This window comes from Silurus meridionalis, chromosome 23 (genome assembly GCF_014805685.1).
Source record: "Silurus meridionalis isolate SWU-2019-XX chromosome 23, ASM1480568v1, whole genome shotgun sequence".
NCBI lineage: Eukaryota > Metazoa > Chordata > Actinopteri > Siluriformes > Siluridae > Silurus > Silurus meridionalis.
Genome location: NC_060906.1, coordinates 12,482,700 through 12,504,459, shown reverse-complemented (window position 1 = coordinate 12,504,459; position 21,760 = coordinate 12,482,700). Strand labels below are relative to the sequence as shown.

General features: G+C 38.3%; 1 protein-coding gene across 1 annotated transcript; it reads right to left on the bottom strand.

Annotated features, from left to right (window-relative positions):
* Nucleotides 1-751: 751 nt before the first annotated feature.
* pinx1 (PIN2 (TERF1) interacting telomerase inhibitor 1) lies at nt 752-21,079 on the bottom strand. The gene is made up of 7 exons (XM_046836910.1): nt 21,002-21,079; nt 20,556-20,665; nt 19,926-20,018; nt 19,751-19,832; nt 19,325-19,414; nt 15,374-15,456; nt 752-2,361 (listed from the first exon to the last, which is right to left on the bottom strand). The coding sequence occupies exons 1-7, from the start codon at nt 21,018-21,020 to the stop codon at nt 1,633-1,635; spliced, it is 1,206 nt and encodes a 401-aa protein (XP_046692866.1). The 5' UTR covers nt 21,021-21,079; the 3' UTR covers nt 752-1,632.
* Nucleotides 21,080-21,760: the final 681 nt, after the last annotated feature.

The following is a 21,760-nucleotide window of genomic DNA, read 5'->3' as shown; positions in this document are numbered from 1 at the left end:
TAGCAGCATCTAGGGTTGCCAGGTTGCATAAAATATTTCCAACATCATCTCAAAAACAACATACAATGCCTGAAACTATTTCAGGAAATTCGGTTATTGGAAAAAAGAAGACTTTCTCCTTTCCCTTTTCCAAACTTAAAATGATAATTACATCATAAACAAAATATGCATGTCTGCATTTACAGTTTGTTTTTATTTTTTATTTAGATGTACAAGACAGTAGTATGGAGACTGATGATCCACTGTGGTGACCCCTGACAGAAGCAGCTGATTTTATTTATTTAATCATTCAGATTTTTTTAATATAGCAAGATCATTAAAACCATGGAATATTTTAACCTAAACCAATTCAGCCATCTCATTAACTTACATGGGGCAGCATTATTTCAGCCCCATTGGGCCTCTGTTATAACTTGTTGCAGTTCGTTTTTTTTTTTTGTTGGCCGCTTAAGAGAGTTACCCAGTATACTAAAATAATTTAAACATAAATACATGTATATAGATACTATTAATATATGCTGAACAGCTAATATGGACAAGCTGACACAGGAATAGGCAAGAAGGTATGGCCTCAAGGTCATAAAAAATGTTTCTTGACTATTTGGCTGTAATCAGGTTAAGCTTAGTAAACACTTTTCTTTGCCACAATGCGCTAACATTTAGCCAATCGGTCACAAAGAAAGCAATAATATTCAGCATTAATGGTTTAAATGGTACAATAAAAAATAAAAAAATTACCAGGACAAAATTCTCAAACTGGTTGACATTTTTCTTTATTATTATCCCATGTGTAAAATGCATACAGTCTAAATCATAGCACCATAACTTTTTATGATTCAAGTACCGTCATATCACCGAGTGACAAGCAGGCAATTGTTTCCAGACCTAGTAAATGTACAGATGTGAAACGTGCATTTAATCAGTGATTGAATCAATAGTGGTAATCTATTTACAGGCCTGGAAATTAAACAAATGCCAGATTATGGAAAGAACTGATCTAAATTAAGCATCATATTTATGCTGCCCATAGGAGGTTCAAATTTTACATTAAGGCAAAAAAAACCCCTCTGGTATTATATTTGGATGTGACTGCTCATCAGCTTTTTCATGGGTGAGGTATGTATTTTAAAACCCTTAAGTGTGGGCTACAATCTGTCAGCAGCTTCATACATCACACCAGGAAGAGGAAAACTATGACAGTAAGAAAGAGGATGCAGGACTATTTTAAAAAAACAAAGAAAACTGAGAATTGATTCAGATTGCTGCATGGGGATGACACCTTTCCCCTATGCCTGTATACATTTAATAAGGCATAGACAATGATTTATGATTTTTAAAAACCTTCAGCAGGGGTTGGGTGGAGTTTTTTTGAATTACACTTGGAGCAAAAACACAATTGAGACATTTAAATGGCATTGACCAAAGTGTATAATTTGATGTTCACATGCAAAAGTGATATAAAAAAAATCTGCTAATACATTGATAATATTTGCTTCACAAAAGGGATTTTCTATAGCAAGACATGATCAAAGCATGACTGAATGAGCTGTAGAATGTGTTTTTAAATGCTCAATTTCTGCTGTTCAGTTTATTGGAAAAAACTAAACCCAATCAAGTATAAAGCCATATTTTTTAGTTTTTCTTTTTTCTCTTGTCCTTTTTGGATTTCTTTCCAGCGACTACTTCTGTCTGCTCTTCTTCCTGTTCTCTCTGCTTCCTCTTCTTTTGCTTTTTATCTGAAACCTCAGCATCTGTGATGTTATCTGCTTCATCATCTGCTTTAGTTAATTCTGTAGGTGTGTGAGTAGGTGCTTCTTTGTTTTTCCTTTTCTTCTTTTTCTCTGTAGAAAGGGCCACCAGTTCCCCAGCTGTATCTTGTTTTGCTACTATTTCAGCGTACTCCTCAACTGCATCCTTCTCTCTAGCTTGTTGTTCTTTCTTCTTTTTCTTCTTCATCTTCTTGCTGTCCGATATAGTCTGCTCTACAGTAACCTCTTCTGTCACTGGGGCTACCTCGGTTTCTTCCACCCTTTCGTTGTCTTCTTCTTGGTCGTGCTTGCGATCCTTTTTCTTCTTTTTCTTCCTTTTTTTGCTCTGCTCCAAGTCGCATGTGTTGGGAGAGTCCTCGGTGTATTGGGTTGGTGTTGACTGGGATTGTGGGTTGCCGTTGGTTTCAGGAGTGGAAGAGGAGGACTGGTTCTGAGCGCGACCTTTCTTTAACTGAGCCATCCGCTGCGCAAAGTACTCCTGCATGGTCAGAGTACTGGTCACGGTGTTGAGCTCAGCCTCTGGGTTTGATGAACCATCCTTGTCATCGCTGTCCTGCTCTTTCTCCTCCTGAGAATCAGTACTATTGCTTGCCTGTGGAAACAATGAAGCAAATCCTCAGGTTAAGTGTGATGTTATGGATGTAGGTGTTCTGGAGCTGATGCAATAATTTCTATCACCTTAACAATAACTGCAATCTTTATTTATATATTCAGCCTGAAGTGCCTTAATGAATGAACTAGAAGAATTATTACAAATTTATATTTTTATGACAATTTAAAAATAAAGTTATTTCAATTGATTTATTGATATTATTTAAAATAAAGATATTTCAATTGAACAAATGAATACGCCATCTGAAAGCTGGTGTCCCTCATGTTCTCTGGAACACTGTTCATTTGTTTAGGGTTTAGGTATAAATATAAAATAGTAAAATAAATTGTCTCACACAGGTTGAGCTTCAACTCCATGGTTTGGTTAAAAATCAAACAAAACAAAACTAACATTTCACCCATGATGAGAAATCAAAATCTCAAACTAAATGGATTTTACTCAACTAATAAAAACAACAACAAAAAATAGGGAAACATGGCAAAGTTGATTTTGTCACATCCATTATTGTAGTCTGTATTGACTGTATTGGGAATGCCTTGTTTTGCACACTGTTTTACTGTAAAATAAATACATTTTATTTAAGTTGAGCTGAAAACACTCAGACATGGGATCTTATTACATGCAGATTAAAACCCAAAAGGTGCCAAATTTCATCAGATGTTATTAAAAGGAGGTGTCTAAGTAACTAAGGGGGATACAATTTTCACTCTTATAATTTTTGTTTGGTGACAGAAATATTACTATGTATAAAATATTAATACTTTCTCAAAAAGAAAAAAAAAAAAGAAAACACATAACCAGCTACATGATTTAATCAGAAGGCCTGTGTGTCTGCCGAAACGTTAAGACACGATGACTGATGAAGCTAAACGCTGACAGATAAGCAAAAAAGGAAGTTTGTCATTTTACATGTGCACATGTGTGGAAAACATAACCTGTCACACAGTACACAGGGTCCTGCAGAACCAGAGATGCAGAATGACGGAGGATACGACAGTTAACAACAGGACTAACCTGTCTCATACACGCCCGCACTGGCGCTCCCAAACAGCACGTGAAACTTGGAGGGAGTAAAAAGTTCAGTCGCTAATTTCTTTTTCAAAACCAGGAAGAAATAATAATAAAAAATTAAAAAACAACAATAACTAGATTTTTTACTTTGAACTGAACTTCAAATAAATAAATCTCACTATGTTAATTTAAGTTAATTCAACAAACTTTGTAAGAAACAGCAGTCTGTGTGTACTGTGTTTTGAAAATAGAAAATATTAAAATAGTTATAGTTTCTCCTATTTTTCGACTTTGTGTTATTTTGTTTGCATTACAACATAAAACAGTTTGTTGCTGGTTGTGGAACAACATGGATGTAAAATTACTGATAAACCATCAGCGCATAATCACCTCTGAGAGGGTAATATAAATCTCTATGAACTTTTCAAAGGCAACAAGAGAGTGACATTAAAGTGTGACATATTCTCTTTTTACAATCTTCTTCTTTAAATACTCATATGCTGAACAACCCCATCCCACCTCACACCACCCCATGTTCAACTGAAACATTTCTGATCTCTTAGTGTGTCGCAATAATATGTACCATATTATTTATCATTTGCTGAAATAGCTTCAGAGTGCGCATTTCTTCAGAAACGTCTGCCAATGAAATGCACTTTTACTTTTATTTTCTCTTTATCTCCTTTTCTGAACAAATTGTACACAGACCAATCAGATTTCCAGACATGTATAGATAAAAAATGCTAATTTTAAATAAATACGTTTATCCCCATCAGTTAAAATTGGCATGATGAAAAAACTTGAGCATCCAGTTCCTAATTTGTATTATATGTGATTTTAATCTAATCTACACTAACTTTTTTCCATCTTTGAATTTCTAACAACTTATGCTTAACCTTTTCTAAAATAAAAAACACAGCATGTACACCTGTCTGAGTAGCATTTCACAAGCTATTTCTTAAAATTATTATTAAAATTATATTATTAAAATTAATATTATTTTAAATAATAAATGGCAAATTACTTATTTGAAAAAATATCTAATAACACCAGGATCTGGTTCATAAAATATTTCTCCCTCACACTTTTGTACTTAAAAAATTATGAAAATTATTATCATAAAACTAATTTAATTTTAAGTAAAAAGGTCCCACTTTAAAACTATTACACGTCACTGGAAACTGTGCAGATGTATAATATTTAAGCAACTGATGATGCCACAAAAATGGTGATCCAGCAGTAGTATTAGAGTAAAACCTTTTTGTGTCTCGATACAAGCCGTTGAATCACAGCAGGTCATAAAGCGGTAGACACGATGACTATGTTGAAAAGACCACAGAAGTGTGCTTTGGATTAAACTGTACCCAGCCAATACTTAGTCACTGGAGCACCTCTGCCCCATTTGTCTTCATTTTGCTAATGGGCTGCTCAATGCATAATGATTTGGGGTGAAGAATACCCACTCTGAAGCTTGTGCTAAACAACAGCAGAGCTCTACATTATGTCACAGGCAGCCATGAAAACGGCATTTTTCAAAACTCCCATCAAGGGACCTTGGAGGGGGGCAGGGGGTTGTTTATGTGCTCCTACTGTAAAAAGAGCAACAAACATAACAAATGGAAACACTTTTTCAAGCCTTACAGACTTGCACTACTACATGGATCGTAGCACATTAAAGGATGTACACTAATTTCAGTAGACAATACATACAGTGCTCATGTGGGGTATTCATGTTAGCTCAAAGCTAGTATGAACTCATAGCTCATTTTGAGTGTACAAAGTTTTTTGGAAAAGCCACGATCTGTAATGTCTAGAAAAGGGAAAAATAAATAAATAAATAATAATAAAAAAAAAAAACAAAAAAAAAAAAACACAAATACAATCCACAGGCTTTCCATTAAAACTTTTCTAATTTTGCATATTGCATGTTTTGCTCTTATTAGTATATTTTAATTCTATTTAAAAGGTGAATTTCAAAGTGAAGAAATGAGGACTTAAAAGTCCCTTGAGGGAGTGTAAACAATTGAAAAGAGACGTTTAATAGAGATAATGATAAAATGGTATGGGGGGCGGGTGGACTTCTCTGAGGTGAAAATCAGTACAACCAAGTAACACCAAGCCCACAGAATCTCTCTCTGAAGCCTGTCCCGTAGTAACGCATGTTTGTTGTCCGTTTGTTGTTGACAGTGCTTTCAATCATCACTTCCTAATTTGAGCCCTGCATTTACCAGGCTGTTGGACTGGCATTATTCTTTCAGTCCAACTTTTAACCAGCTTCTCCAGACATGGCACCAGGCCACACAAGACTATAACATATGCATATATAAAACCCCTGTAATATTGTAGCTCTATACCCTTGAGGCATTCCAGCTAAACTCTGCTGCTTTATATTTTCCCTTAACAAATAAATTCATGTAATCTAGAGCGAGAGAAAGTGCAAATATTTTCAAATCACTGGGGGTACTGAATTCACCCATATCGTTCCTCCTGCAAAATTTCTAAATGCCAGTTTGTGTGAAAGAGAAGTGAACAAGTGTGGTAAAGAAGTGATTAGGCTTGGTGAAATGTCTGGAGGCCATTTGGAGTGTGTGAACTGTAAAATTACTCCCGAGAGGAAGGGGAAGAAAGGCGAGAGAGACAAGAGGAGGGATGGAGTGAGCAGGGAAATCCTCTTCATCAGAGAGCTGTGTGTGGTTGCGCGTTCGGAGGGGCCCGTGCTTGGGGACCGCCATTAGCCTTATCTCTCTAATGTGGTGAGAGAAGTGCTGCTGGTAGCATTCCTTCAGGGACTTGTGTTGTACATATACATACACACACTGGGAGTCTGGCACAAACAAACAAAAGCAGAAACACGGAGGCATGCTGACAGTGTAAGCCCACCTTACATGACTGAGCGTAAGTGTCTAAGAGGTCCCAGCTGACAAAGAAACAACTAAAAGAGGGGGAGGGAAAAAAAAGCCATCTGCTTCTTCTTTTTAAACTCCCTCCACTCCGTCTCGTCCTTCTCCCTCCGTTCTCTCCATTTCTCCTCCCTTTCCCTCTCCTTGACGCTCCTTTTGGCAACAGGGAGGCCCCAGGAAGAGGATGCGTTCTCTAGACTGTGTGCAGCACTCAGATAAGGCCCCAGCAGCGCGAGTCACTAGCTCTTTCCTGCTCACCGTTCCCCAAGCACATGCTGCTCTGAGGAGGAGGAGGAGAAGAAGGAAGAGGAGGAAGAGGCAGGCCCAAGAGAACACCCATAGGATCTGGGACAGACATGAGGCTGTGAGCAGTTTTAAGGACTCACAAATATGATTAATGATAATAAATAAATAAACGATTGCTACCAATGTAAACATACAGTGAGAAAACAAAATGTTCACGTTTAAAAAATAATAATAATGGAAAAAAGCTTTTTTTTTTTTTTTTTAAGGATCTAAATTCAGGATTACAGCTCTACAATTTGCAGCTGAAAACGGCAACAAATATCTCCAACTCTGTGCAATGTCACAGTCTCCCTAATTTATAAACGGGAAGCAATTTCCCTCGCTGCATAAAGACTATGCTAGTTTAGCATTGCGAATGCTGTGTCAGCAACGAGAACTTCTACTGTCCAGGGACTAAAGACTGCATATGGTGGCGAACTACTAAAAAGATATAGTGCTATATTTAAGAGAAGGGATATCGCCAAGTCGAGAAAGGTCTTCATATTTTGAATCAAGCTGCAAGCATGTTGGTGTAGGTGTTTTTTCAAAAATGTATAAAAAGATAAGTATTTACTGAGTACCAATAATCATATGATGAAAGAACATCCAAATATTTGGCTCAAAATAACAGTTCTATTCAAGTTGAACATTATGGGCCGCTGTAAGTGAGAAGATAAAAAGGTGGCATTTTGACGTGGGTTTGGCCATATGCTTAAAAACTTTTTGAGGGACGCGTGCTGTGATTTTACTTCCACGAGCTGCTGTTCTCGCTCAATCAGCAGCTATATAAAGAAAAAATCTGGGAGTGTTTATGTCCCCGAGGTGTACGCCAAATAAACCTGGCCCATTATGGGCACAAGCCGATAGATACTATCAGGGCAATATTGGGAAGAACTCTGAATGTGTGAGCATGCTCTCATTGTCCTGCCAGTATTATAAATTTGGTGGTGGTCTGGGTGTATGGATCGGCCCCAGATTACCAAGACTACCCTCCCTGATGAGGAGAGAGAGGCTGGCGCGCCATCTTCATACCACTCATGTGGGTGGACAGCAAAACAGGTGGCGCCCACGCAATACAGAGCTTTGCCCGACTTAATTGGGACCTTAACACCTCATTTTACAAGATACTAAATGACCCTAAAATTATCATTTGGAACATACCAACTGACTCCATTATCTGACTCTTGTATTTATCCTAGTTATATATTCTTCATAAAGGACAACAGATTGTGACCGACAGTCATGTGACTAATGTAAATAGATGAAAGGTTTAAATGAAAGGCAAGAATAAGCTCAGGCAAACTCACTAGGGTGCCATCAAACAATTGTGAGGACAATGAATAGGAAGCGATTTCATTTTACATATAAGCGACATGACGACATTAGAACAAGACTCCCAAAGAGGAGCTCGGCGGCAGGCTCGTCACAGCTTTGGGAAAGGGGAAGAACAAGAAAAAAGGGAAAAGAAATGATTTCACAAATTCTGCCAAATCGTAAAAACAGTCTAGGCTACAAATATTCAGCAACTAATACAACTAAAGTGGTTGAAATATTTAGCGCCCAATTAAAGCAAAGAGGTTAAAATAAAAAGTGATGAGAAAAAAGGAAGCAAACACAAGACAAAAGAGCTTAAAGCTAAAGCTCTGTCTCCTGAGGCCTGCATTAACTTCCCACTAGAAACAAATGACCACAACACTCTGCATAGGGCATCATCACTAAATTCTGCTTGCTTTACATTGTAAAGTGCTTGCCTTTCCATGCCCCCCAAGGAGCTGGTGTGTCAGCCCCAAGATGGAGGAGGCGCTGTTTTACTCTCCACGTTGCCATGATTTATTCGATTAAAAAAGGGCAGTGATTAAACATGAGCCGGGGCCTCCGGAACAGCAGCAGCTCCGAGGAGTGGCAGGCAGTTAGCTTCCTCTGCAGTGCTGTAATCACCCTGCCAGGGCAGTCCTGCCCAGGCATGCAGCTACCGCGCCACACGGCGACTCTTGTTACCGCGCGCTGCCTTTTGTTTCCCTCCACAGCAGCACTAATCTGTACATGTCAACAGACTGGCACAGCCAGACAGCCACAGAGTGAGCCATCGGCGGGGTGGTGGTGGTTTGGGTTCAGGGGGAATGAACAGGAGGGAAGGGGAGGACAGGGCGGTTGTCAGTTTGGCTTGTTTCTCTATTATTCCATGGTGGCAGAAATAGAGCCCTGTCAACAGCCATGAGGGAGGCCACACTTTTGTTTAAGGCAATTAGATGTTATCTGATATGAATTAACGCTCCCTGACTTCAAACAAAACAGTGTTTGAGGTTAAGCGGTCAGATAGCTATAACAACGTGCCGACTCACATGGCAAGTTTACCTGAGTGTCTGCTCGTCGGCTCACAGCGAGGCTCAGCAGCACATAAATGGGCATCTGTTCCTTTTAAACCATATTTTACAGGAATCTAAAGTTTAGTATATAATATACTGTATAATTATAATAAATATAAACGTATTACTGCTTTATCTTTAAGACATTGTCTATTGTAAAAAAGTGCTATACAAAATATTTTTTATTCAATTTAAATTGTTTTATTTTCATAAAAATATTCTTGAAAATACAATTTAAATAGAAAATTAATTCATATATTAAGTAATTAATGAATTTAAACTTGTTACTGTTCAGTGAGAAAAACTTACTGCCAAGAAGATATAATATATATTAGGTCTGTCAATATTAACGCGTTAAAAACTTCATATTAATGCCAGCAATTTTATTAACACGCGATTAATTTGTTTGACCAATTTTCTTTTTTTATATAAATAGATAAATATAAAACAGGCAAATTTAAAACCTTTAACGCTCTATGTTGAGTATAGCTTCACTAATAATAAACATTTGCATAAAGCATCCATATTTGTCCATGCCCATGTGATGAGTATTAAAGACTTAAAAATTTGAAATTAAATTAAAGTATATTTAAAACAGATAAAAATGTGCGATTAAGTTGAGAATCATTTGATTAATTCGATAAATATTTTAATCGATTGACACACACACACACACACACACACACACACAAAATGTTTTGATTTTACGATGACGAAAGCAATACGGAAAATCTTTTTAAAATATTTGCACAACATTTTAATTTTCGTATGATACTTTGGGGCACTCTGGGACCACATTTATATTATTTCAAATTTCACATAAATCACCGTAAACTTTTGTAACTTGTGGTCCACAATGCAATTTGACTCAAGAGCAGGGTAAATTCTGCAGCTTTTCCACTGAGACTGTGCTCCTGTCCTTTACTGTAACTAGTGACCACAGACACAATACCACATGCTCTCACACGGATTTCTGAAAGCGTGCAGTGTTTAGAAAAAGAAAAAGGAGAAAAGCATCAAACAGATCATGGAACAGCTGCAAATCAGTTTTTTTCTTTTAAATGATCCAAATGCTTGCTCAAGTTGAGACAACAGAAATTCGCGCTAAAATTCGATATTACTGAACATCAATGCAAACATGCCACTATTCACAAACAACCAATAGGAAAACAATTCGCAGCTCCTTACAAATGTGGAAAACCATGAATGAGAATTTTAATCTCGAATCTATGCCAAAACCCCATAAAAAGTCATCAAAGATCAGGCAGCACGGTTGGTTTAAAGTTTAGCCTCATCAGCAAACAAACTCAGTTTCTAACATGAAGTGATGCTGCTGCTGCTGCTGCTCATCGCTTTGCCACATCTGCCAAGCGGCCATGCTGATGCGGTGGCGCCTCATTTGGGGATGCAGCTGATTCAGGGGAATGGATGAGTGAGCTGTTGGACAATTCTTCAAGAGGACGGGCGTGGGTGGACCATGAGGGGATACAGGTGCCACCCGCTGGTCCTGCTGCTTTGTGTCAGCATTGGCGTGGGAGTGAGAGAGGTCGCCAAGGGTTACAGCAATCCCCTGGACGCAAACGTAAATGAGATATCAAAGTGCCGCGATGAAAACCAGCAGGAGGGCCAGGTATGGTGAAATTTAAATAGGCCCTACCTTTTAAATGAAGCACATCAAGCTGTACGTTAGATATAATTTTCAACCAATGGCTGTTTGTGGTTTTTCAAAAAAAAGAGTAAATTAACTTGTATCAACTAAACCAGTGTTCATATATATCCGAAGCACTTGGTTAAAAGAAAATTTAAATACGGATTCAGATTGCAAACGGAATACATCAGCTTTTATGTGAATGGGAGCAACAGGTGTCCAAATACAAAATTTCAAAATAAATAAATAGGCATCAACAGGCTAAATACCCACATCAAAACTAACCGCTTAATACAGACAATAGGTAGAATAGATAGGACAAAAAAGTGCAATTTATTATATGCACACCTAATAAATGTTCAAGAAATGTAATATTTGATCAGTTATCCTTAGAAAAAATTATAATTCAACAAGCTTTACACCAAGTTCCTTTATAAATCCAGACAACTATTTTATATACACAAATAAAGTGGCCAAAAAAAAAAAAAAAGAATCCACAAACAGTTGAAATTGCAGGAAGAAAAAAAAAAAAAGAAACCGAAAGTGTAGGCCTCGGTGATCCAGCTTTGACGCACGCAGCAGTGGTAAAAAATGACTAAGTTTGGTTGATGTATGAAGCAGGCGGGAGTCCATTTATCAGCAGGCCCTCAGCGGTCGCCCGCTAGGGTCCCTCAAGTCACAGGCCGCAACGCTCTCCTTTTGACTGATTAATTAGCCAATCACGGGACATTTTTCACCAGCGGCAGTAGGGTTTTATTTCAGCTAATGCTGGAGCTTGGCTAACCGCACCACGTTCAAGCAAACTCGGCTCTTTCTTTCAGGCCTGCTGGAGTGGAGGGGGTGCGAGAGGGCTGCGGGAGATAAATCAAACCCACTCCTACATCCCTACACCCCATGCTGCAGCCTAACTAAACCCCCTAAGGGAGACGTGGGGGGGGGAGTAAAAAAGGATGGTAGAAAGAAACATGGTTAAAAAGATATGATGATTGTGAGGAAGCTGCTTCAGCTTGGTCATTCACACCACCTTTATTCTATAACTGAATTTTTTATCAGCATAAACATCCTCACAAACAATGAACTTGTTTTGCTTCAAATACACAGAGCATTTATCATTACTTGGTCCCATACTGATGCAAAGATCATGCAAAGATCATGTAAGATGAGCAAAGACCACTAGAGTGAAATGTGTTGTTCCTGTGCAATAGCGAGGGGAAAAAATCTTCTCCATCATATAAATAAATAAATAAATAATCATAAAAAAATCCCAAAAGAAAAATCATCACACACCTGAGAGCGAAACTCAACACTTTTCTGGCCACGAGCTTTCCATTAATATGCATATTACAGCACAAACATTTGAAAGCACGGAAACAACATAAGCAATTGGTGCAAAGAAAACATTTACAGCATCAGAGGGCTGTTTGAAGAAGTTTGTGTGGTCTTATGAGTTTATTTACTGAGAAGATCCTCATAAAAGTTTTTCACACATTTTGAGGGAATAAAATGTGATTGTGTTCTGCAGATGAATCCACTGGGTTTACCCTGCTACTGTTCAAATCAAGCATTACGATTTCATTAGAAATGCAATCTCATTGTCTTGTTTGATTATTTAGGAATGTGCTGTGCTCCTCTGCGATTCTCACATAGGAGTTGTGAGAGTTATCAAAAGACTTGAGGGACACTGGTGGAAATGCCATTTTGATAAGGCCAAGATGGCTACATAAACTCAAATAACCACTTACAAACCACGATGAGCAGAAACGAATCCCAGAATGCACAACCTATGCAACCACGAAGGGGGATAAGCTACAATTGCAGAAAACCAACCAACCACTTCTATCAATCAAAAAGGGAATTTTGAGGCTACAGTTCCAGCAAAACTTGAGGTTCAGAGCTACTGGATGATTTACACTTCTCTCACATGACTGGCTGATTAGACAAATGCTAATTCATAGATACATGTTTCTAGAAAGAAAAAAAAAAGTCAAAGTGAAACAGTCCAGTATTTTGATTTGATGATTAAAAGAGAGTGATGGAAGGACAGAGTGAAGGATGATGACGTGATATGAGAGTAGTTAGTATTATTTTCCGTCCATCAGTCCATGCGTAATGAAGTCAAAACCTGATACCGAGGAGTTTTGCATTAGAAGTGTGTGAAAAAGTAACATCACAATACTTGTACAATTTTACGAATAAGGATATCGATCATGGTGTATAGGTTTGTAAGCTAAAAAAGTTTTTTTGCTTCTGAAAAATGTGACAATAATAACCAGTAAATAAATAACAGTGAAAAGGACTGGAAAAAATAATAGAATTTAATTGAACAAAATTTGCACTATAAAATCAGCTTTGAACAAAAACGAACTGTTAATGGATGTAATTGGTTAAAAGAATCTTTCTTAAAATAAATAAAATAAAATTAATAAATAAATAAATAATAATTTTTTTTAAATCCAGAAATATATAAGAAAAATTTGCCGTCACAGTGGTAATATTTTTCTTTATACTCCTCAGCCGTATTGTGCAAATACAACCATGGATGTGAGCCAAAAAGGTTTAAAGGTCAGGTTTTGATTTCAGGATGCCCTTTAAAACAAATGCTCAAGAAATAGAATATGTGATTACGGAAAAAAAAACCGTAGGAGTTTACTAAAACTGCTGCATCTTCTGAGAAGAAAGCATTGGGAAATTGTTTTATGCAACATTACAGTCAATATAGAAGTGATACAAAAGCGTACGGGATCCTTGGGGGTACATGCTGCTCCTTTCCCTACTACCTCAGCTAAGAATGGTAACGGGGCATCCGGAGAGCAGGGGTGTGCTGGGACAGCCTTTTGTGAGTGTGTACGTGTGCGCGTGTGTGTTTGTCAGGGAGCATTGTGAAACGAGATAAGGACCTGGCAGGAAGCTGAATGAAGAAGGAAAACCCCTGGTGCAAGAGGTGGGACAGATCGCTGCCAAGACCTGGACCAAGCGATCCCACAGTCAGATCTCAGTCCCGTAAACTTAACCAAGAAAGGAAAGAAGATCGCGAAATTCAAGACTGCTTTAATATCGGAAGTGTGGCACGAGGCATAAACATGACGGTGTACATATTTATCAGCCACATGTGAGGTCAGAGAAGAGAGACTGGCCGAAATGTGACTCAGGGCCTTACGAAGCTTTTCCCGCTCAACATTCCGTAACTACAAGCTGTGAAGTTAGTCATAAAATGCTACGCAGTTCCTGTGTACTGTAGGCACTGTATAAAAACATCCTCGTGTGCCCTGAATGCATCCAATGCTTTGTGTGCTTACAGGCAAACGCACGCGCACACACACACACTACTTCCTCCACCAGGCCTAACTCCTCAGGTTGTGACCAGCCCTCACAGCAGAGCCTCATGGGATGCCATTGTGACCATGTTCGGATTGGTTTTCGATCTGGTCAATGAAGTCCCTCTTGACTCGCACAATAGCAAGCCAGAACAAAACGATTGCTGGAGAAAAAAAAAAAAAAAAACAACAACACGCTGCCAACATTTCCAATTTTGGGCAAAGCAGAAACGGTGGCCATTGTGTGTCACCTGCTGGGTGAGGAAAAGGAATTATTCATGCGCAAAGGACGGGAAATTATGCACTTTCTTCTGATGAAGTGGGACTTTGTAAACATTGATGTAATAAATTATGGTACGGTTTGGTTTATTGAGACATGGCGGATACTGTTTTTATTGGCCTTTAATAGTTTTCTTTTTAAATGCATTTTATTACAAACTAACTAGAAGCAGATGAGGTGTTTGTAGCTAATCGTAAAAATATTAAAAAGTTTACTGTTTTTCTTCTCTTCATTGAAGTATCAATACTTATTTTCTATATAGGAAAAAAAATGCTCAATTGAATATTAAAAAATATATACATATTGCCCTTTGAGAAATGATTTTGAGTATCATGTCACCCTTCCCTTTAAGAATTTAAACCAAAAGTGTAAACCACATGCCTAAAAAAAAATATTTAATAGAACAAGCTAAAAGATTACTGAAATTGAATACTCACTTGAATATTCAAATATTACACAACTACAAGAGGTCAGAAGACAACCTGAGATTTAAACTGACGATTGTAAAATCTGTATATTAAAAGCCATTTAATCAAATATTCACCATGTCATTACTAAAGACTTGTGCTAAACGCTGACACGTTCATAATACATGAACCTCAACAGAAGGACCTCTACTGGTTACATGTCACACCAGCAAGTTAAGCACACCAAGTAAACTCATAAAAAATAAAAAATAAAATTCTCTTTAAGCCCCAGAACAATTTAATCGTCCCAACTTCAAACTAACTTTCCCAGGGATTTGAAGGAGTTCTCAGAAATGATTTTTGTGCATGTCATCACTCTCTGTGCCCTGTAGGACTGCCGCTAACGTGATGCTCACATCATCACATGCTGACTGCAGTAGTGTCCCTGATGTGACCGTGGTGCAGGAGGCGGAACAGAGAGTAGCAATGTTAATCCGTTAATGGGATTTCTGCACTTTCCCCTGAACTGTATGCCATGACATGTCTAATAATCAGCTCATGGCCTGCCTTAAGCAACTCGCATCACCCGGAGCAGGTCAGCAGTGCTTACAGGGAGGCTACGCTGAATTAAAAAGGCGTCAGTAATACTGCCCAAAAGTTTGACTTTTATACTTCTCAATCACTGTTTCCTACAGCGGTGCCTCGTCTGGCTAAACAGAACATAAAAGCGTATTTTCTGATACAAAAAAAAAATAAAAGCATGAGTCGTGATCATCTTACCTCATCCTGATTTCCTATCTGCTTGGCTCTTTTACCGAAGATGCAAGCGAGGTCTGTTTGACTGCGACTAGACAGATCCTTTCCTAGAAGAAAGAAAAAGACTGGAGTTTATATTTGTAGACACAGGTATTTTGCTTTTTATTGTTTTAATCCGTTGCTAAAACGGGACAGGGGCAATGGTTTACTTTTTTAGGCCTTTAATACAGACCAAATCATTAGCTTTCATGACAACGCATCCTGAGGTGAGCACAGAAAACACTGGTTGTAGCTGTTGCAGAACAAAACTCTATTCTATTTAAAAGTTTTAGACATCATGAGCGTTCTGTAACATGAAAGCTGTCTGAAAACTGTTGACATACGAGTATTTTTTTTAAAAGGAGGCTCGACTGTGTAAATTATTGATTTAAATGGATACGGGTCGCGGGACAGTTTTGAACTCCTGCCGAGAGGAAAGGTTTTAAAGGCATAAGAGGGCGCGCTACGTGGTCACAGAGGATGGAGCGGACGAAGAAAAACAAACGGTGCATGGGCGGCCCCCGCCTCGCGCCTCCCGCCATCCAGCAGCTCAAAGGCTCCAGGAGAGTGCAGGCGCCCGTCTCGGCCTGCAAGCCTGTTCGTCCAGCTGCATCCTTTTCCTTAAAGCAGCTCCTGATAAGACTGCGTTATTTATTGCTCTAAGCGCTTTTGCTTTCTGCCTTTCAAAGGCGAGACCTTGCCTCCTTGTAACCAAGTTATCCTTTAAGTAAGCTAAACAAACATCCAAGCACATACAAGCTGCGACCTGACCCAGGAGAAATCAAATAAAGCTCAGAAATTTATTCTTTAACATTTCCCACTGACACCAGTCACCAGGCTGAAGCCCACGCTGCCTGTTGTGTTGGCAGTCAAAGTGCTAAGATGTGCGAGGTTCTCAAGGTCACTGTTGAGTTGGTGACGAGTGCCGAAGCAGATTAGCCAAGCACACGAGCCTTTATGGATGGACTCCATAATCTGACAACTAACAAACTCAAAAGATACCAAGATAATATCTGGGCTTCGTTCTCATATTTCAAAGAGCAGATTTTTCGAAACACAAATCTTTTCTGTGCACGTGTGGTACATTCTTGAGCTGACAGAAAACGATTGTTAGCAAGCTAGGGGTGTTTCTTTAACTGAAAGAGCAGTCAACGTATATATAACCACACACACACACATTATTTTATATATATATATATATATATATATATATATATATATATATATATATATATATATATATATATATATATATAGGTAGATATCGCAACATATAACGAGCATTCACAAAAGAAAAATAAATCAATCAAAATAACCCCCAAAATCAGGCCAATTATTTGGCTAACAGTCCAAAACTGGTTTATGCATCTACTCTGTAATGGATTGGCCTACTCAGTCACATGGATGATGAAGTGCTGTAGTTGAGCTTGCATCAAGAACTCCCGGATCTCTTGATAAATGGACGGACAATTAAATCTGGGTTACTGGTTTATGCTGCTAGTGCCTTTGGTAAGCAGTGGAGATGCCAGTGCCTTTCCCCAGAGCTGAAATACATCAACTGCAAAAGAATCCAGGTGGAGCACGATTATGACAGACATGATGAAGGTGGCAGGTTGCTCGCCATAATCACCTGCTACCTGCTACTTATTCGTGAACAGTTATGCAATTAGATGCATTTTTATAGCTGGACCACCAGTTTGTGCACTGCTACCAGAGATTACTGTGCCTCCTGACCAAAACAGGTAAAATGTCTACACATCACAGGAGAGCACTAAGCCTCAGCAGATATAACATTGCATAAGCACCAGCTAAATAATGCCTGCCTACATATGGAACAGGTTTATCTCTGCGAAATCCTTCACCTCAGAGTGCACAACACACTGCAAGGGAAACAGTGCCAGGAGACTTGGGCATGTATCTGATGCCTTTCTATACAGCGAAATCCCATAGCAAATCCAATCTAACAAACCAAGTAATATTGCTCGAAGTGGTGGACACTAATAAACAAACAAACAAAAAAAACGTTTTTAACACTACATTACACTAGATTAGTCAATCATTTCAGTTTAATGTTAGAAATTGATTGCTAGGAAACCACATTCGCACAGACAGTAACCAGGACGCAAAAAGCTGACGTTCAGGTTCTGTTCTGTAGTTTTAATCCCAACAGCAGGAAACGGTGTGACGACATGTCATAAGAGACGGGGGCAACAAAAGCAACAGAAAAATAATCGTGCCCAAATCCAATAACAAGGACAGGACTTGAAACCTGAGCATTAGCTCTTCTAGAGGTTTAAGTGCTGGAAAAAAATGAGTTCAGCTTTAAAAAAATCGCCCCATTAATTTATTTATGAAACTCAGCCATGCACTAACACCTTCATAAAAACCTAAACATGTACTGTCTCAAAAGTTTCCACCCCATGACCACTAAAATTTCAGAGGTCAGCAAAGTTGTCCCAGGGCCTGAGCCTCAGGAATAAGGTTTGTGTAAGGACATGCACTCTTATAAAGTGATCTACGTTTGGGAACATCCACTCTCATCCTGTCTGTTAAGGACATTCATCCGTCTCAAGGCTAAATAAAGTGCCTGAAATCACGACGACATGCTCCCGGTCTCGCTGTTATCTGCGGCACTCATTAGGCGCTGATTGAGGCCATTTCGAGCCGCAAATGCATCAGCCAGTGCTCTTCACAGGAAACAGGAAGTCGTGCTTTTAAGCTGTGTGCAACGGTGACTTGTAACTGATAAAAGATGAGAGACCTTTCAACCACATTCCTGGCATTTTTCTTTTTTTAAAACATCAAGCAGAGCGGGGAAATTTGTGTTTTTTTGTTTAAAAAAAATAAAATAAAATAAGCATGACCACGGACAAGGTCTGGAGTGCAAATGCTGTCTTTTGTAACGGTTCCTTAGCAGATTTTAATATTCCAATCTAACGGTCAGTCAAAAACAAGAAATGTTTAGCTCTAGGCCAGGGAAGATGGTGAAGTCAGGAAAGTCCTGGCACATTCCAGAGTTATTTGCGCAGGTGGGTTTAAGCCCCTCCCTGGTTAAGTTGACCTAGGTGTCGCGGCAGGCTGATCTATTGCAGCACTGACCCATGAACACTACTGCTACTCCTGCCAAAACGCAGCAAGGGATAAAAGACCTGAACATCTGAGAGACATGTTAATAAAAACACAGGCAGTTATTTCACAAAATCAAAAGTTTTGAATGGGTCTACGTAAACTCTTTACATGGTCAAAAACGGTGTGAACGGTCCCTCCTGCATTATTCTCAACCAGAATTTATAAATTTGGTGAAAAGTCGCTTATCTCTCCATTTGTAGATCAATTCACTAATAGAAAACAACAAGAATTACAATTTATCTATGAGAAGTGAGCGATTATCACCTCACCTCATGACTGTATCTGTTTCACTGCTGGAGATAAAAATCATTCAACACTCACCTCAATGTCATCTCTTCACTCTTACTTTCAGGGATTAAATAATCAGTGGTTCATTCTGTCAGCTTTGTTGCCTATATTACTAGTTATCAGGTCATTTAAAAATTTATAAAACACCGCCCACTTTCTCTAGAAGTGCCCCTCGTTGTTTTGATGATGTAACTGTGCAGAAGTGACATTTTGGAAACAAATCGATCTGATTTCATACTGATTTCATAATTTATGTCCACTTTGGAATATCACCTATCAAAACTATCAGTTTTAGATTTTCTAGAAACATCTACAAAACATTAAACACAACATTTAAATATGGTTTTTCCCATTATTAATTGTGATTGTGTGTGTGTGTGTGTGTGTGTGTGTGTGTGTGTGTGTCTCTCTCTCTTTTGGAATCTGAACAGAATTCTGAAAATGACTTCAAACTGATACATTTTCCATTATTACTCATGTCAGACAGATCATTCTAAGTGAGCTCTGTTACAGTCTCACCTTTGGTAAACTTCATGTAATGCACCCTTTTTTTAGAGGTCTTGGATTTCTCTTCCAAACTGAAACCTTGTGTCTGTTCGGGGGTCGAATCTGTAGAAACAAAAAAATTCCAGAAGACACTGAAATAAACAACACACCTTAATGGTCTCAATAGATAAATGCATTAAGGATGAGAGTGAAATTCCAGTTCTTAAAAGGGACCAAACTTTTCATTTTACTGTTCAGCCCTGAAACTTATAGGGCAGATAGAGTACGCATGGAATAAAAAGACATTTTAAGACATGTACAAGGGTTTTTCATACGCTATAGGTGTAGTACAGCAAACTACAAAATTTGACTGTGGAGCTTGTCGTACAACAGCACCACCAAGTGGTAATAAAAAAAACCTCTTAATACTGTCACAACAAATAAGCAAGCATATCTTACCTTCAGTGTTGTTCTGTCCATGACAGCTGTTCAGTTCGGCAAGAAGCTGATTAAAATCATCCTGATGAGCAATCCAGTTATCCTGAAAAATAACAATCACACCAATTTTAATGATTCTGTCATTCAAATGGTTAAAACAAAGAAGAACCTAGAAAAGATCAGAGCAGACTCTCACCTCGTTGTTGATTGCGGTTCCTAAACCCAAGCTGTTGTTCTTCACTTTAACCTTGATGTGTTCTGTCGCACCCTGCTCACTCTTACCAAGACCCTGAGCAATGATTCAAATAGTTTTAGTCATAAAGCAGCATTTCACGTGCTGTGTCTCAAGAGCTGTACAAACAGAGTAATACTGAAATGAAAAATTTTAAGCAGGGCACAATAAATAAAGATGAATACTATGTGATGAAGGAGAAATAACAGTAATAAAAGACAGATACAAAATATATATGATGCATAGTTCTCATAAATAGACAGGCAGTTAGAGAAAAGATAAACACAGCCGGAAATAAATAGATAGATAGATGGATGGATGGATGGATGGATAGATGGATAGATAGATAGATAGATAGATAGATAGATAGATAGATAGATAGATAGAGACAGAATCTCTTTGGAACAGTATCCACAATATACATTTCTAATATAGAAGAAGCAGAAGTGCGCATGCGCAGCCACCCCTGGTAGGTAGGGCAGGTGTTTATTAGAACTCTAACACTACAGTCAGCGTTTTAATAAACACCTGTTACTGTTGAACAGCGCAGTGGTGCAAATCAGATGTCCGATGCAAGGTGCAGCAGTTCTTTACCTTGCCTTTAGACCAGCCCATTCTCTCAAGCATCTTCTGGCCGAACTTGGACTCATCATTGCTCCACGTGCTGTTCCTCGGGTCCACAGACCACTTCTGCTTCCGGCGAGCTAAACCAAACAACCAGCCATCAACAGCACAAAAAAACAACTGTTCGTTAGTTTATTCATCACAGAGTCTGAAAACTTTATTCTCAAGTTAGTTTTCTCTGATTCTTTATATCCATCACTGTTCATTTCAGCATATTAGAGAAGCGAATAAGCAGAGAGCATTACTAGCATGCGTGCTAACACATTAACAGGTAGTAAAAAAATGAAAACTCATTCAAACTGAAAACAATCAATAAGTTCACAATTCCCCGATTTTCTATTCATCCAGTCCATACAACAATAATAATAATAACACATTATTACCAGCAATACATGTACAATAAACACAAAACTTACGCTCAGCAAGCATGGACATCTTGGGTCCTGGAACACATGTGCCAAATCCGACAGGCTGTCCTTCATGTGCCTGATTGAATAATCTTTTTTTTTTTTTTTTGGCTTGGTTTTTAACACAATAAAAATTTCTGCGACAAACATTAATTTTCACATAAAATATAAAAATAAATGTATACTAAATGCTTCGTGTTTGTGTATAATTCTGACAGGCTTATTAGATTTAATCTATTGCCAGCTTTTCAACACTAGATGGCGGAAAAGTGTTATTTTAAGTTGTTTTCGTTTTTTAACTCTTTTATGGTCACCATTTTTGCAGAAAAATGTACCACAGAATCTAGTTAGTTTATTTACTGAAGCTATTTCTATTGTGTCAAATGTTAGTACAAGACTAAATCTACCTTGAATAGGATTACATTATAGAGTATGAATAATATAAACCCAAAAGTAAATATCTGGCCACCTGACCATCACTCCCACATGTATTTGGTCCCAAAAAATAATTCCATTTGGGAAATATCGAATAAAGTGTCTTTGTAACTGTAGCATTACAATTATTGCCGAAGCTTTAGTGGAATATCTTGAGTGTCCTGCACAAGGCCCTGATCTTAGCCTCACTGAACACCTTTAAGTTGCACTGGAACCTAGACTGAACCCCAGCCCTCTTTAGTGACCATCACTGCTAACCTCATTAACGCTAAACAGTTATGTGTAAATGGCCGGAGAGAATAATTACAGAATATGTAGAATTTCAGCAATTTA

Bases quoted from the DNA above. Each gene is read 5' to 3' on its own strand.
- pinx1 (XM_046836910.1), bottom strand. The intron at 19,415-19,750 runs GTAAGATATGCT...TTGTTTCTACAG, and splicing joins TGGACAGAACAACACTGAAG to ATTCGACCCCCGAACAGACA. The intron at 15,457-19,324 runs GTGAGACTGTAA...TCTTTCTTCTAG, and splicing joins TTACATGAAGTTTACCAAAG to GAAAGGATCTGTCTAGTCGC.